Consider the following 17,412-nt stretch of genomic DNA (forward strand, 5'->3'; position numbering starts at 1 on the left):
TTATATAAAATAAAACTTATAGAAACAAATTAATTGATAGTATGTCTCACCTTTGATAAGCAACCTCGTGCGTATTCCCACTCTTCTTGAGATATATTATTTTCCTCCTCTTTTTCCATTCTCTCCATTTCCTCATGTAACCAATCTATATCAATATGACATGGGAGTGCATTTAGATGATCTGAAAATGAGACATTACGTTCATATCTAGTGCCAAATTCTTGTCTTTCGCTTTTTCTTCTTGCCCTTGCTTCATTATATAGTGTCACCCATTTGCTCATTACATCACTATTGAGCACACAAAAACTATTTAACTTACGAAGTTCTTCTTTTGTTAGCACTTTACTCATTCCTTTTCCTTGAGGTACTATAGAGGTCATCCTCAAGTCTTCATCATCTTTCCACAGTCGTGGTTGAGAGGGATCCACTTCAGTAAGATATTCAGAGATATAAACAAGGGATGATTGCACTAACCAACCCTCAACCATGCTTCCCTCAGGCCGTGCTTTTTGCCTCACAAAATCTTTCAAGGTTTTCATGAAGCGCTCAAGAAAAAACATCCATCTTACATGAACTGCCCCACAAAGTGCGATCTCATCAATCAAATGTACGAGTAAATGTAATTGAGTAGTTAAAATGGATCGAGGAAAAATTTCCTCCACCAAACAAACCACCTCAACAGATAATACTCGAGCATCTTGCAATGTGTTTGGATCAATTTCCTTCGAGCTCACATATCTGTCAAGATGTATGATGTGCTTGTTTATTTTTGTGTAGAAATTCAAAGATATATAATGATAAAATACAATGTATACACACCTCATAAGCTCTCTCATCTTGTAAATGATATCACGTACATCTTTGGATACACAATGGATATGCTAGTAGGAAGTATGAACTGAATGTAAATAATATTCATAGATCAAATGATTAGTTGAGGAAAAAGTCATCATACCCCAAATTGGTCCAATCGGACCGGGTGGTCCGACTCTAAGGTGGTGCGTCCGAGTCGGATGGTCCAATTGGTAGAGATCCGACTGGTAGACGGTGCGACTACAAGAGTCAGACAGTCCGAGTGTCCAATTCTGGGACTCAGACACCTACAGCCTGGTCTAACTACATTTTTTGCGGCGTAGTCACGAGGGCGCAAATGATGAATGCTACGTATGAGGGTCCTAGTACAAGCTCCAACTTTCCAAATTAAACAAGCACAACTCAGAGAAGCTCAAGGAATACCTGGAATGGCTAGGCAATAGCAGAATGATCGGATGGAATCCCTTTTGTACCTGCACTCACAATCTCTCTCTCAAGCTCTCTCTCTCAATGGCTGACTGCAAAATGAGGCTTCCTCTGACCTTTTCGCTAATTACTATATTCATGGTTAGAGATACCCTTACTTAAATCATTTTGTGCTAATCGTGGGACTTCAAACCAGATAGTTGCTCCACACCTTTTTTCTTTTTCTTTATGAAGGCTCCCTTGAGACATCTCCTACATCCAGTGGGTGTTCGAAAGCTATATATTTTTTCCTTCAATATTTTTTCCTCGTTCTTTGACAACATCCAAGGTGCATGGGGTAGCTCAATCTTTCCTCTGGGTCCAATGCGTGGCCAGGCTCGTCTCATGCGATCAATGTTACGTAAATCCTCCCTTACATTAACTGAATCACGAGCCCCTATCAAGTGATCCCATAATGTAGATACAACATTTTTGAATATGTGCATGGGGTCCAATAAGTGATTGATCTTGAGTTCAGTCCAATACGGAAGACAAAAAAATATAGAGAACCTAACAAACAAACAATATATTATGTAAACAATTCATCATGCTAAATACTTTAAAGTCAATCGAGAGAAATGCACTTCTTACCATCTACAAAATCGCATCTAAAAGCGCGCTTATGATCAGAGTTACACGCACACTTAGACGCGCCTATAGAAGCGCGTATAAACGCGCCTATAGACACGCGTATAAACGTGCTACGTAAATATATAATCATATTTATAAAAAAGTGGACATATTTATATTGTGCGTCTATACAAGCGTGTATCTACGCGTCTAAAACCGTGTTTACTCTGAAAGTTTTTGACGAGAATAGACGCGCATTTATCCTACATTTTAGACGCGCTGATAGATGCACAAAACAGAGATATGAAAAAAAAAACCAGAGAGCATGTGGCTACCACATGCTCTTTGGTTTTTTTTCCCCCATCAACATCAAATTGTATGCTTAGGGAAAACAGAGAAAGATTATTTCGAAGATTGGATACTCAAAACAAAACAATGTATGTAGCACACGAAATTTCATATATATAGATGAAACATTTTTACATTATGAGTTCTAGTGCTTGTGACGTCATGGTCGCAAGCACTAGCTGAAAGTAATACATATCAAAAATGAAAATTACAAGCCAAGGAGAGGCATGCATGCATGGGGCTCCTCTATATCTCCTCAGAAGAGGCATCATCATCGCTACCACCATCGCTGCCTGTGCCGTTGCCATTGCCGCCACCGCTAATGCTAGTCCCTCCTTCGCTATCCTCAACTGCATCAGGGTTCGCCTACACAAAGGATTAAGGTATATAAATACCATTACAAACAATAAATTAGAGTTATCTATACTTTTCATGTAAAAAATAAAACATACCTCTTTTGGTGGTGGAATCCTCATGGCGCGATTATATTGCTCCTCTGTGATGAGTCTCTCCTCGTAGAAATGCTGCCAAGTGGACGCCCGGTTATGACCTCGATGGTAGCCTACCTCTCTAGGAGTAGGCATCCTACCAACGATATGATACTACAAAATAATTTGAACATACAACGTATTAAAACACACTACATAATGAAGTGAAACAAATTACAAAATTTAATTTAAAAAAAGAAATCAAATAATACTTACAAACTTAGCCTCCCGTGACTCCCTGCTACCCGATCCGTAATGCGACGATCCCATGGTTGCAATCTGGATATGTCACGCCTCTGCATGCTGGCGACTTGTCATTTTCTCTACTGCTCTCTTCTTGGCCTCTTTCCACTCCTTGCGGTGGCAATTGGGTGGTTGGCCATATCCAGGGCGCCCCTGCTCTTGTCTCCGCAATGACTCCTTGGCGCGCGTCATAAGGTGAGACCTCTTGTTATGAAGCGCGTCTCTCACCTTTGACCATCCCCAATCATCTGAGAATCGTGAATTCTCGGGATTAGGGTACCTTTTATGTACTGCCCGTAGCACCTCTTGCCACAAACCATTTTTTTGGTGCTTGAAGGGAATCATGCAATCCTTGTATGTGGAATGCACGACACTCCTCAAGTAGGCTATCACTTTCCTCCTCTCAAAGTCATGCAAGATACCACCAACATCAGTGATAGAGTAGTATATTGTGGAGGCTCACCTCTCTCATTTTCCGGTGAGGGTGATCGAGAGCCACCACCTAGGCAACCCCCACAAAGCCCTCGACCTCCTTGTCCTCCCGCACCACTCTCCCTCCTCCCTTGACGTGCACTACCCTCTATCTCACTCGATACATGTGCTTCTGCAGATGTACGTGCTTCGTCCGATCCATGTACCTCAGCTGATCCCTGTGTAGGCAAAGATGTGATATGTATCCCAGACATCACACCGAAAACCTCATCTGCAGTGGGAGGGCGACCAAGATAATTGGCCATCTCTCCCATGAATTGCTCCTTGTTGAATGGGGTGCTGGAGGATCCAGGATTCCATATCTAGACAAGAAAAATCATATTACCCTATGTAGATAAAACATATTACATACAACGTCTATACTTGCGTCTCTATGCGCGTCTATACATGCATCTCTGTGGGCATCTGTTAACACGTGTGTATCATCGTGTGTACACTGCAGAGCACATGCACTCAAAGAGAGGAAGGGTAACTTACCAAGGAGAGGAAGAAGGAGAAGGAAGAAGTGCCACCACCCACCACACGAAACACCCAAGGTGAGTCTCTCTCTCTCTCTCTCTCTCTCTCTCTCTCTCTCTCTCTCTCTGTGTTTCTCTCTTCCTCTCTCTGCTCTGTCTGTGTATTTAGGATTTGCGATTCCATTATGTATTGCATTTTGTAAATCATCAATGGCAGACGTCGGCCTAGAATCAACCGACCGAGCGCGTCTACATCTCAGTGTAGACGTAGATATAGACACGAAAAATGTTTCCTCTCATAGCATCTGAGGGCGCGTCTTAGTGTGCGTGTGGTGGCACGTGTGCTCTGCAGTTTACACGCGATGATACACGCGTTGCACATAAGGTTGACCTGTAGTCTACACGCGATTATACACGCGCATTGACCTAGAATGTGCATCTGACAGCGTGTCTGTGCTGCATCTTAGATGCGCAGATAGACGCGCTGGACAGAAGATTCACTCTGGAGCGCGTCTGAGGGCGCGTCTAACCTGCAATTTAGATGCGGGGATACACACGCCAGGTCTCCCAGTTCTGATAGTAAACAATATATTTTTGCAATGATGAATGTGACCAATCCCATGTTTGTGTTTATCAGTTTTCTTGTTTATGAGAAGCATTAGTACTTAAGTTTTATGCCCAATGTCTAAAGAAAGCTCTTTGAAAATGTAGGTAATATATGATTTTTTGTATACAAATAAAATTGTCTTTTTCCTGTGTTTTTTTTGTAGATGTCGTATCCTGGTTCATCTAGCAATGACCCGGATGTGGATCGCATGAATGATACGTTGGCCTCCTTTGGCAGGGGGATCAATGCATTTTTTGGAGGTTTTTCTAGTAGGGAAGACTTCATGGGAGAGATGACCAGACACCTTGGCCTCTCTCCCACAACAGACGAGGTGTTCAGTGTCATGTCTGGGATGCCTCTGATGTCTTTGCCTGGCACTACTTCCCAGACTCCACATGCAGGTACTCCATATGCAGGTACTCCACGTGCTCCACGTGCATCGGTTGAAGCACAAGCATCTGCAGAAGCACGTGCATCTGTAGAAGCTCATGCGTCCAGCGAGGCAGAGGGTAGTCGATAGAGAGGGAGGAGGGAGAGTCGAGGGGGAGGACGAGGCTTGTATGGGGGTTGCCTAGGAGGTGGCGAGCGATCACCCTCACCAGTAGATCACGTAGAGGAGGTTGTACGCCAGTACTATAGAGTTACAGATGCTGGTGGCATCTTTCATGATGATGAGGAAAGAGATGTAATGGCGTACATGAGGAGCGTCGTGCATGCGACGTATAAAGATTGTTTCATTGCCTTCAAAAATCAGAAAAGCGACTTGTGGCAGGAGGTGTTGAGGGCAGTCCATAGGAGGTACCCAAATCCTGAGGGTCAGCGATTCTCGGATGATTGGGGACGTACAAAAGTGAGGGATATGCTTCACAACAAAAGATCCCACCTCATGACACGGGCCAGGGACTCATTGCGGAGGCTGGAGGAGGGGCATGGAGCCTATAGCCAACCACCTATGTGCCACCGCATAGAGTGGAAGAAAGCCAAGAACAAAGCAGCAGAGAAAGTGAAGAGTCGCCAGCACGCAGAGGCACGACGGATCCAAAGGAAACAATGGGATCGTCGCATTACGGATCAAGCGACAGAGAGTCGTGGGAGGCAGAGTTTGTAAGTATATTTTGATTTCTAGTTTTTTTAAATTTATATTTCTTTCAATTCTTTATATATTTTATTCTAATATATTGTGACTCATAATTGTTTGTATATATCTAAATGTTTTGCAGACTACCATCGTTGGTAGGACACCTACTCCTAGAGAGGTAGGTTACCATCGAGGCCATAACCGCACAACGACATGGCTTCACTTCTATGAGGAGGGTCTCATCACTGAGGACTAATACAACCGGGCCATGAGGATTCGACAGCCAGAGGAGGTATGTTTTTCTTACTTTCCTATTAAAAGTATAGCTAATTATAACTTTTTCTCCACCTTCTCTATATAAGCAACCCTGATCTTTTATGTGTGTAGGCGAAACCGGATGTGGAGCATAGCGAGGAGGAGGATAGCGACGCTAGTAGCTATGGTGGTACTAGCGAAGATGTTTCCTCTTCAGATTCGTAGAGGAGCACCATACCTCCTCATGAGGCCTTCTTTTCTTGTATATATATGATATCTCTTTGAGCCTATTGCTTGCGGCCACGCTTTAGGTCGCAAGCACTTAAACTTCCCTTGTCAGTGCTTTTGATATATAATGAATACATGGACTTTTATTTTCAATTCCCGTTTTCCAAATGCACAATTTGATGTATGGGAGGGGAAAAAAAAAACCAGAGAGCTGCATGCACATGCTCTCTGGTTTTTTTTTCCAGTTCTGTTTTGCGCATCTATCTACGCGTTTAAATTGCAGATAATTCGCGTTTATACGCGTGTCTATAGTGCAGACTACTCGCGCTTATACACGCGCTTCATAATTCAATTTTAAAAAATAAATTAAATATCTTTTTTAAAAAAAAGACATTTTTTGTTTTCCATTCACGTCTACCAGTGCTTGTAAAAGCGCGTCTACCAGCGTGTCTATATGCGCCTGTATATGTGCGTCTATTGCGCATCTATTTGTGCGTGTAAATTTGTTGATACATGCAATTATAGACGCGAAATGGTAGAGGCGCAAATAGACGGGCGGATAGATGCGCCCGTAAGAATTTCTCTATATTCAAAAATCGCGTCTAAATGTGCGTCTATGAGGCCTTTTTATTGTAGTGTTATTTGAAGGGTTTTATTTAAATGTGTATTTCTTTTGAAATTTTAATTAAAATTAGTATTTCTACTTAGAACGTTAAGTTTTTTGTACAATTTTCATTTAACACGATACTAGAATTTGACACTTCCAATATGGAAGGCCATATGCATGAAAAACATTTCTTTTCAATGTCACATTAAGAATTATCCTTTCAGGGAAGAGCCAAGATCCCTTCGAAGGGTATTGAAAGCTTATAATTTTAGGGATGACGTCAATACATGGGAACTTCTGACGTATTATTGTGTCCTTTTTATCCCCAAAATCATAAATGGTTAGAATTAAGGGTGTTGTGTTGCATTGGTAGTTTCGTAAACAAATTGTTTCATTAAAAATGCTAGAAGCACAATTGCATACAAGTTCATTGTTATTGCATAAAGTAATCTTCCTAGAGATCAAACTTACAACCATCATCCAAATAAATTGAGAAAGAAAATAAGCAAAGCCTATGTTCTTTAGGAGGACCTTTCCATGGGCCATAGCTTAAGAGGATAATTTAAAGATGAAGTTCTTGAAATATATGCAAATTGACAACCCCTTATAGTTGGTAATAAGTTACGTAACAAACTTAAGCCCCTTGTATGCAATAAATACATTTTCTCTTGGCATATCTTTGTGAACACACATCGATAGCCTTGATCCAAGCATCGCTAAAGTGCTTCTTATTGTTGGGTTCTAGGTTTTATCATTTGAAAACTTGAAGCTTTCAGTCAAACGTGAAGAAGAGGCTTTGTTAGATAGCCTCAATCCAAGCATTGCTAAAGTGCTTGCTTCTTGTTGGTTCTAGGCTTTATCATTCGATACCTTAAGCTCTCAATCAAATGCTTGTGAATATATAAAGAAATGTATTTTGACTCATTGTTTAAAGTGCTATATGTATTTTTTAGATGTTCCAAATGTATGCTGGGACCACTTATTTTTGTCTTTGACTTTTGGAACTGTTGGAGAATCAAACTAGAAAGGGCCTTATATATGAACAATTTGATGCTATGTTTTTTAATTAATTAATAAGAAAAAAAGGTAAAAAGTATAAAATAGAAGGTGGAAGAATAGTGAGAAAGGCTCATGATGTGGCAAAGCTGGTTTTATTAATGCAATATTTGATAAACTTACAAAGGAAGAGAGAATGGTTGTTGAGTACAATTTATGAATTGTGGAAGTCTAATGTACAAAGGGAATACTAGCTTAGCTGCAGTACAGCTGGGGTGGGTGGTGATGGTGGGATACTGGCTTAGCTGCAGTAGAGCTGGAGTAAGCGATTGGAATAATAGCTTAGTTGTGGACGAGGGGGAGAGAGAGAGAGTGTGTGTGTGTGCGTTGTATTGTGTGTGTGTTTTGGGGGGGAAGTAGGTTGACTAGGGTGTGGCCGCCTGTGTGTACGTGGGAGGGGACAATAATACAGTTTAGTTATTATTTAGTAGTACAGATGGAGATCGAAGGAGAGGGTCCATCTGGCGGGAGCGGGGTTGGGCACCAGCTTCACCAGGCGGTTGGTGGCCACCCCGCGCGCCAGCAGGAAGTCGCCGGTGCCGCCCACCACCGCTAGGACGCGCTCGGCGTCCGACTCCACCATCTGCCCCATCACACACAGCGTGCCCTTGTGCATGCCGTCGTCGATGGTGGCCGTAAACAAGTGGAACAGCACCAGGCCCTTGAGGCTGTCGAATACGTAGATGCCCTGGGCCGTCCCCGCGCGCGCGGAGGCGTTGGAGGGCGCTAGGGTGAGGGGGGCCTCGAAGGTGGTGACCACGCCGAAGTTGGTGGGGTTGGAGACGGACGCCGGGAGCGGCGAAGGCCCATACACCCCCGTGAAGTAGTCGCTGTTCATCACCGCCGGGTTGAAGATGGTCATGTGCAGGTAGAACTGGTAGCTCGGCGGCTGGACATTCCGACTAGTATTGTGGCTGCTGCCGGTCAAGTTAGACAATAGTGCCCTCGCACTCCTGTGCTTGTGAATATCCTGTCTCACCTCATGATCATCAGCTGCATGCAGAGGCTTAGTATATTCATCTGCACTCATCGGAGGCTTAGTACTGCAACTGCCGGCGCTGAAGGTAACCATAACAATCAGTAGCAACAGCATGCTGAGCACTAGCTGCCTGCAGCAATATGCAGCTGGTGGGCCATGTGCCCTTGATCTACATCTCGCCTGGACAACCTGTCCTACATCGCGAGTAGATAAGACGGCCAGCTGCCGTAACAACGACATTGTATTATGGGCTAGTTCACCGATGCAACAAGAATATGTTTCGATCGGTTGTGATCACAGGCTCTTCGGCTACTTCTTAAGTTAAGAGCTACAACCAGAGATCATAAGATGGAGGATGCGCAGCTGACAGTTTGGGGCTGTCAGGCACTCAAGCTATATTGCAAGCCCCATCGCCTACGTGGCCCTCACGTAACGCAAGTGGCAGGCTGTCCTCGACCTTTCGGGTTACGCAAGTCGAACTGCCACATCAGCCCCGTCGTCACGTGGGCGATGGGGTTTGACATTTCAACACGCCTGCCAACAAGTCAACTTGCTGTGGTGACACTGTACACAGGCAGGAAATATCACCTAGCTTTGCGCAGCGCCGCTCACTCAAATGCCACCATAAACCTTTCAGCAGCTGACTCGTCCCTGCTGCTAACCTTTCAACAGCACTAGTCCAATTAAGCATAATTGCATTCACTGTTCGAGAAAGTCTCGCTGGCTAGTGGAAGTGCTTTCACATTGCCACCTTTTTGACCGTATTGACTTATAGCCACGTACATAATCATACGACGCCAATCAGCCCTCGAATTTGAAAGGCACTATGCCTTTTCTTTTCGAAGGGCAAAAACAAGCTCGCCCTTCTAGAAAGATGGGCAAACGTATATAACAACCTTAATTAGATACGTATCTCTTTAAAGCACGTTTCCTAGACGAAGAATGTTTTCTTTGAGTATACTTCACCTTATGTATTAGAAATATATAAGTTTGATCTAGTTCAACACCACTTAAATAAAAGATTATGCTTACATTATGCCAACTCAACCAATCTAAATGGTAGAATATTAAATTAGAGAAAACTAGATTAGCCTTAACTAAAACAAAACTGTTACATGTGCACTCAAAAGTTCAAGCATGTAAAAAGAAAAAACAACTATTAAGTTCTTATCTTGACAATTGCATATAGCATGAATAACAAAGATCAAAATTTGTGATTACATTTGATATCACATAACAACTATGGTAAATGTTGAAGTCTAAATACAAAAAGTTGTTGCTTTTGTAATATACATGTTAAAAGTATGGTAACAAAATGTTCTTCATGCTACTTATAAGTTATCCAAAATGAGAGGACATGACAATTAGATATCATATATTTATAAGCAACTAACAATAAAAATGTTGATCTCTAAATACAAAAAGTTATTGTAGCTACTATGCACATTTCAAAAGCATGATGATAAAAAGCTATTCATGTTGCTTTGTGATGCTAATATACATGTCAAAAGTATGATCATAAAGAGTTGTTGATGCTTATAAGCAGTCCAAAGAGAGGGAGAGAGAGAAGATGTATGATGAATCTGATATCATACAACTGTAATAAGCAATTGCCAAAAAAAAGGATTAAAGTGTAAATACAAAATTTGTTTGCTGATATACACTTATCAAAAGTATAAATATAGAACGTTATTGTTGTTGGTGTGCTGATGATGGCTCTAAAACTCGAGAGCGTCTTATTTTCATATTTTTCCAAACCTCAAAAATCAAATCCCAATCTACTTCTTCCATATTCTTTGGTGCTGAAAGGGACATAAACTTGAGCATATCTAAAGTGATGAGAGATAAACATGATCTCCCATCACTTTTAACCTGGTTTTGCTTAGAAAAACATCTTTCACAAGCAATTGAACTTGTTTATAACACCGCTGCAATCTACCATAATTTTAATAGAGGTGGAAACATCTGTACCCACTCTAATTCAGCACTACATTGCTTCAACGCTTCAAGAAACCCCTTTGATGCATAAGACCCAAAGAGATATAAGACAAATCTTTGCAATTCACCTTCATATTGTTTAGAGTGAACCAAAGATCTCTCTCATTTACCAAATTTGTCACAAAGCTATATGACATAATGTCGAACTAACAATAAAGAGTTAACAATAAAGCCATCCTTAATATTATTAAAGATAAAACACAAAAAAGTAAATTTTCATGAGACAACCATGTCACTCTATGAATTCTCATTATCTCATAATTCCTAGGTAAGAAAGTAAACGTGAGTTTGTTTGCTTCGGCTCTTCAAAGACATGAATCCCCTATCCATTCTCTAACTTTATTAACAACACTATCAACATGACTAATCTCTGCAAAGCATTTACATGTGTCTTTGACCACAAAAGCTTGCTTATATAGGCAATGCAATGCACCCCAAGAAAATGTGGTGCATCGTTTAGGAAGCTTAGCAAACAATCCTAATCTTCTTGCAACCATAGATGTGGCAACATCTGAACCCATAGCAACCAATCTAGACACTGGAAGATCAAGCTGTTGTAGCGCTTTTAAAATACCCTTGTACATAGATTGAGCCTTGCTAGCTTGAACCCCAATTATTTTTACAAACACTACAAGGAATTGGGCAATTAGCGATGTCGATTAGCGACGGCGGATATCGGCGTCGCTATCGGCGTCGCTACTGGCGTCGCAACTGGCATCGCTATTTACGTTGCTATTTGCGTCGCATTTGCGACGCAAATAGCGACGCCAATAGCGATGCCGCAGGGAAAAAGAGCGCGGCCGAAACCAGAGCGTCGTTTTCATTTTCTTTTCTTCGCCTTTTGAGAGCGAGAGCGAGGGAGAGAGCCAAGGCTTTGTGAGAGAAGAAGAGGAAGTGACTTGCTGCCGCTGCCGCCGCCGCCACCGCCATTGCCATTGTTTGTGAAGGAGAGGAGGAGCCCTTGTTGCAAAGAGAAGCCGCCCACGCTCGCCATATCTCATTGGTGAGTCTCCCTCTCTCTTTCTTTTACTTGTTGAAGGTTTAAATCGTTCTCTTTTGTTTGTTTAGGAGAGGAAATGAAAGAGAAGGAGAGGGAGAGGGAGAGAGAGGGAGAGAAAGCGAGGGAGAGGGAGAGAGAGAGAGAGAAAGGGAGGGAGAGTGCATTCTCTCTCTCTCTCTCCCTTTTGCTTGTTTAATGTTTAAATTACTTTCTTTTTTGCTTGTTTAGGAGAGGAAACGAGAGAGTAAGAGAGAAAGAGAGGGAGAGGGAGAGGGAGAGGGAGAGGGAAAGAAAGAGAAAGAGAAAGAGAAAGAGAAAGAGAAATAGAGGGAGAGGGAGAGGGAGAGGGAGGAAATAAGAGAGGGAGAGAAAGAGAAAGAGAGGGAGAAGGAGGGAGAGTGCATTCTCTCTCTCCCTCTCCCTTTTGCTTGTTTAATGTTTGAATCACTTTATGTTTTTCTTGTTTAGGAGAGGAAATGAGAGAGAAAGAGAGTGAGAGGGAGAGGAAGGGGAAGGAAATGAGAGACGGATAGAAAGAGAAAGAGAGGGAGAGTGCATTGTATCTCTCCCTCTCCCTTTTGCTTGGAAGATGTTTAAATCACTTTATTTTTTGCTTGTTTAGGAAATGAGAGAGAAAGAGAGATAGAGAGGGAGAGGGAGAAAAAGAGAGAGAGGGAGAGGGAGGGGAAGGAAATGAGAGAGGGAGAGAAAGAGAACGAGAGGGAAAGGGAGAGGGTGAGAGAAAGAGAGAAAGAGAGGGAGAGGGAGAGAAAGACAGGGAGAGGGAGGGGAAGGAAATTTAAGATAATATACTTATTGATAATGGTATGCAATGTGCTTTGCCATGGGCCACGTACTTCATCAAAATGAACCCAAAATTATTGTTATAGAAGAAGAAACCCTTAAAATGAGTATAGGATAATTTCTCTCAGGTCTTATGACTATGAGTAGAATTGATTGAAATAAATTTTATTACTATAGTTATAAAATTTCATAGATGGCGCGCATTAATTTTAAAATGGATTACTTATACTCAAAGCCGAGATATAACAAATAATTATCTACCGGGACAAAAAAATCGTTGAGCATGATACAAGGCTGAGATATAACATCGGAAAATCTCTCGACTACTATATACAATGCAAGGTTTATGGTCAACTTGCAACTTGACGTACATCTCCATAAAGCTATCCATTTAAGCCTCGTTTGCCGTAATGTAGATAAGATGGCAAACGAAGAAGGTCTTATTGTTCAAGACCGCGAGACGTATCTTAATCAGCGTGTCCCATGTCCTTGCTCTCAATGCAAGTTGGCAATTAGATGAAAACGCCGATTGTCTATAGAACACGTACGACGATTTGGCGAGTTTCAATCTGAGATCATGGATCAGGCAATTGCAGATTTTCAGCAAACGGTAATTTGAAGTTAGCATTTTTCATGCATTGTACTCTCAAGCTAATTGAAAACCATACACAATAAGATTGGGTCTTGTTGGAAAATTTTGTATCCAGGGGGTGATGTCTCGACCTAAGGGGGAGTGCACTCGCAAGGCCCATCTATACCGTCAATGCTAGAGGAGACAGACAACCTTCCCGACTTGCCTACAATCTTGGAGCCTGAGATGGAGGCAATGATCGATGCATTGATTCCCATGGATGTTGAGACATCTGACCCGCTTAGAGAGGAAGCATCCATACCATTATATGATGGGTGCCGAGTATCTCGGTTGAAGACATTGCTTGCACTCTTAAGTGTGCAAGCAAAATACGGTTGGAGCGATATGAGTGTGACTGAGTTATTCAGGTACCTTGCACACAGACTTCATTGTTTTTTTAAAAAAACAGTATTATTGCAAACATGGATGGATTTTTCAAGGTGTTTTATGATTTTTTCAGGTTATTGAAATATCATATATTGCCACCTGCAAACACCATGCATGAGTCTCGTGATGATGCACGACATGTTTTACGGAAGCTTGGCATGGACTACAATAACATCCATGCATGTATCAACGACTGCATATTGTTTCGAGCTGAATACGAGACTATGGAGACATGTCCAAAGTGTGGTGCTCACAGGTATCGACAGGACTTGCAAGGGCAGACCATCCCTCAAAAATTTCTCAGACACTTTCTGCTCATCCCCCGCATAAACCACATGTTTCGCACGTCTGCCATGACAAGCTTGACAACGTGGCATGTGCAGAATAGATCCAAGGATGGAGTGCAACGAATATCAGCAGATTCGCGCGCATGGAGCCACATTGACTCTACCTTCCCAGATTTTGCGCGAGAGCCAAGGAATCTTCGGCTCGGTCTCGCCATGGATGGTGTGAACCCATTCGGTCTGCGCTTGACTTCTTACAGTGTGTGGCCTATAGTGCTTGTCAACTACAACATTCCTCCATGGCTTTCTACGAAGAAAGGACATCTCATCCTTAGCTTGCTCGTCCCGAGCCGCTACAAAGTAAAAAATATGGACATGTATCTTCGTCCATTAGTCGATGAGCTTAAGATTTTGTGGGAGGAGGGGGTCACGGTGCAAGATATGAGCATGCGCGATGGTCGGCGGTCAGCCAACATTCGAGCCATTCTCATGTGAACAATGCATGACTTTCCGGGATTGGGAGAGTGCTCAGGTGAGCAGACCTTTGTTCTCGCTGGTAATATCTATATTTTATTTCATTCAATCAAGTATTCACTAGGTCTTGGATCGCCTTGCAGGTCTCGTTACCTCAGGTTATCATACATGTCCATTGTGTGGGCTACAGTTAGACTCCCGAAAGTCACGAACCATGAAGAAGATGGTATATCAAGGACACGCCGCTTTCTTGCCGGAGGATCATGAACTCAGGGAAGGTTTTCTTGGACGACCTCCAGCACGTATGAACGCTGCAAGCTGGTACGAGCTGAAAATGGTAAACCCGGAATCACATCCAAATGGAATGCGACGGTTCTCAGTTTTCTACGAGTTGCCATATTGGACCCACTTACAGGTCAACCACTTGTTGGATCCCATGCATAGTTTCAAAAATGTGGGCAGCTTGCTATGGGACCACATCACAGGAAAGAGAGACACTATAGGGTCACGAATGGATTTAAAGGAGGTAGGTAAGATGGAGGTGCTTTGGCCGTAGTCGAGTGCTGAAGGGGGAGTGCAGCTTCCTTGCGCTCCCTGGGTTTTGTCTACCAAAGAAGAGAGCATTGTGAAGCAAGTAATCAAGTCTATCCGCACTCTGACGGGTATGATGCGTTCTCTCAGGTCCGCATTTTCTAAAGATGACCAAATGTTTGGGCTAAAATCCCATGATTGACATAAGATATGTCAGGTTTGTGAACAGAATGGATTTTAATTAACGTGGACATTTTGAAATTTGAAAAGTGACCATTATTCTTAATGCTTTCTCATTTGTGGCAGTTTGTTCTACCAATCGCGATCGCGGGATGCCTAACTCCAGAAATTCGCACGGCCATTTACAAGTTGTCGACTTTGTGGAACCAGACAATAAAATGCTATGGACGCTGAAGGACGATGACAGGCTGACTGGAGATGTGGTGGTTGGAAATGGGGTAGAAAAAAGAATGGATGCCTCAATGGAAGAGAAGGTGAATCGCTTTTGTATGTTGCACCATGCCTCCATGGAGACGTGGCTCGCCAAGTACCAGATTGCAAGGCAAGTTCGAGAGGAAGCGCGAGCTGAATTTCGACGCAGTATACGTCACCGACCGATTCGATATCCCGAAGGCATGGAGGAGATGCCGCGGTTTATGTCAACACGATGGTTGCATGGAGCCTTGACTGCAGCATCCAGCGAAGGGACAGAGGTCTCAATGGAGGAGTGGGAGTTCTCGAGGGGATGTAGTCCAAAGGTAATGAGGGGTTTAGAATGTGTCATATCTAAATTTGCTTGCTACATCTAATTTGAGTGTTTCAATGTGCAGTACAAAATATATAGTGTAGCGTGGTCGCGCGGACGGCATTTCGGGTGGAGCGTATTGACCAAATGCGCTCCACAATGGATTGTGGTGTCATGGCAAGGTTTGAGCAAGAGAGCCGGCGACGAGCAACGGATCCGAACACGGTTGTGGATGAGATGGAGTATTTTGGGAACTTGCAAAGTATTATTATGGTGGATTACCGTAGCTTCTCCATGATAATATTCGATGTGCAGTGGTTCAAAGTGGTACTTGGAGGAGCTGGCACAACAGTTCGACGAGGTCCATCTGGATTTCTCGAAATAGATTTCGAAAAAAAATGGATGGATTTGCGCGACACCTTTGTGTTGCCGGCCCATTGTGAACAGGTACAAATAGTCATTTGCTTGCTAATTGTAATACGACATGGTTTATGTCACAATGGTTTGAAGTCGCTTTGTAAGTGTTTGTGAACATGTAATCTTCTATCCAAATCCTCGACAACCTCGATGGTGGTATGTTATACCTTCAACTCCTCGAGGTGCGAGAGTATACGATCAAAGTGATGTTCCAGGCATAGATGAAGAAAATATGCAAATAGAGGGATCAAAATTACAAGGGGTGGAGGCCACCGCAAGCTTGGATCCCGCATCGGCTAACAATGATGGAAATACAGAAGTCATAGAATTTTTTGAGAACGAGGCAGACTCGTTCTTTTGTGGTGACATGTCTATCGACCTTCTAGTGTATGCAGAGTTGTGTCAGGAGATTAACATGGGACCATAGAATACTTCATTCTTGGAGAATTGTATTCCTCAATTCGTTGTTTAGATCTTCCATAAAGGTAGATAAGATATGCATTTTAAGAGGGATTTTTCAAAAATGATTTATATTAATGTGCTTTGTATAGTTTAAATTGATTATTCTAACATCATTTTTTATCTATGCAGGTATCGACATTTTCAGGATGAGTCGAGGGATGAGCGATGAGGAGTTTCAGGACATGATGGCACGCATGTCTCCAGATCAGCTCGCAAGATTCAGAGAGATGGCAGATTAGGAGCTGTCTCGTTCTTCGTCAGGGCGCTCTGCTAGATCAGCTTTAGCGCGATCAGATGCTTTAGCTTCGAGGAGACGATCTCAACGCTCGCGACTTGGGCCAGAGGGAGGGACTGCGACTGCAGGAGGATCAGGGGGGTGCTGCTGTGGAGACACGGACGCGGTGTCTCCATCTCATCGTTCAGCTGGAGGTGCGTCACCTCCAGGATTTGTCACACCTTTGGGGACGTCCACTCCAGTTACTCCGGCTTTTGCGCAGCCGTCGACAGATGGCACGCCTTTTGGTGGCACTCCTTTTGGTGGCACTCCCTTTGGTGGCACCCCCTTTGGTGGCACCCCTTTGAGTGGCACTCCGGGAGAGGGTACCCCCGTCGGTACACCGGATGTACAGGGGTCTCTTGGATATGCCCAGGAGCGTGGACAAAGATGGGAGAGGGCCCATCTTAGGCATACTCCTAGGGGTTATGGATACCTAGTGGATGGCAGGTCAGGAGCCATCATCATGAATGATGAGGGGAGGAGGGTGATGGCTTGCATGAGGGAGTTGTGCCAACAAGTTTTTCGGCACAACGTCGTGGATCATTGGAGGAACATACCGGAGGGGAGCAAGGAGTACATAGTAGCATCCTTGCACGAGGAGTTCCCGGTGCCAGCCACAGTGGATAGATTCTCTACGGGCTGGATGATGGATTGCATGCGTGCATACATGTCACATAGATGATCCGACGCACGCAAGGCAATCAAGAGTGGGGCT

At 43.2% G+C, this 17,412-nt stretch overlaps 1 protein-coding gene across 2 annotated transcripts; it reads right to left on the bottom strand.

Annotated features, from left to right (window-relative positions):
- Positions 1-7,775: 7,775 nt before the first annotated feature.
- Positions 7,776-9,035, bottom strand: LOC148034066 (dirigent protein 1-like). Of its 2 annotated transcripts, XM_087682424.1 has the most exons (2): positions 8,439-9,035; positions 7,778-8,366 (listed from the first exon to the last, which is right to left on the bottom strand). In XM_087682424.1, exons 1-2 carry the CDS (start codon positions 8,925-8,927, stop codon positions 8,133-8,135), a joined length of 723 nt encoding a protein of 240 aa, XP_087538550.1. In that variant the 5' UTR covers positions 8,928-9,035; the 3' UTR covers positions 7,778-8,132. The 2 variants fall into 2 exon arrangements, with proteins under 2 accessions (XP_087538549.1, XP_087538550.1); XM_087682423.1 differs by having other exon boundaries at positions 7,776-9,035.
- Positions 9,036-17,412: the final 8,377 nt, after the last annotated feature.

Source organism: Lygodium microphyllum, chromosome 7 (genome assembly GCF_053477565.2).
Source record: "Lygodium microphyllum isolate KBCC chromosome 7, Lygodium_microphyllum_v1.1.10, whole genome shotgun sequence".
Lineage (NCBI taxonomy): Eukaryota > Viridiplantae > Streptophyta > Polypodiopsida > Schizaeales > Lygodiaceae > Lygodium > Lygodium microphyllum.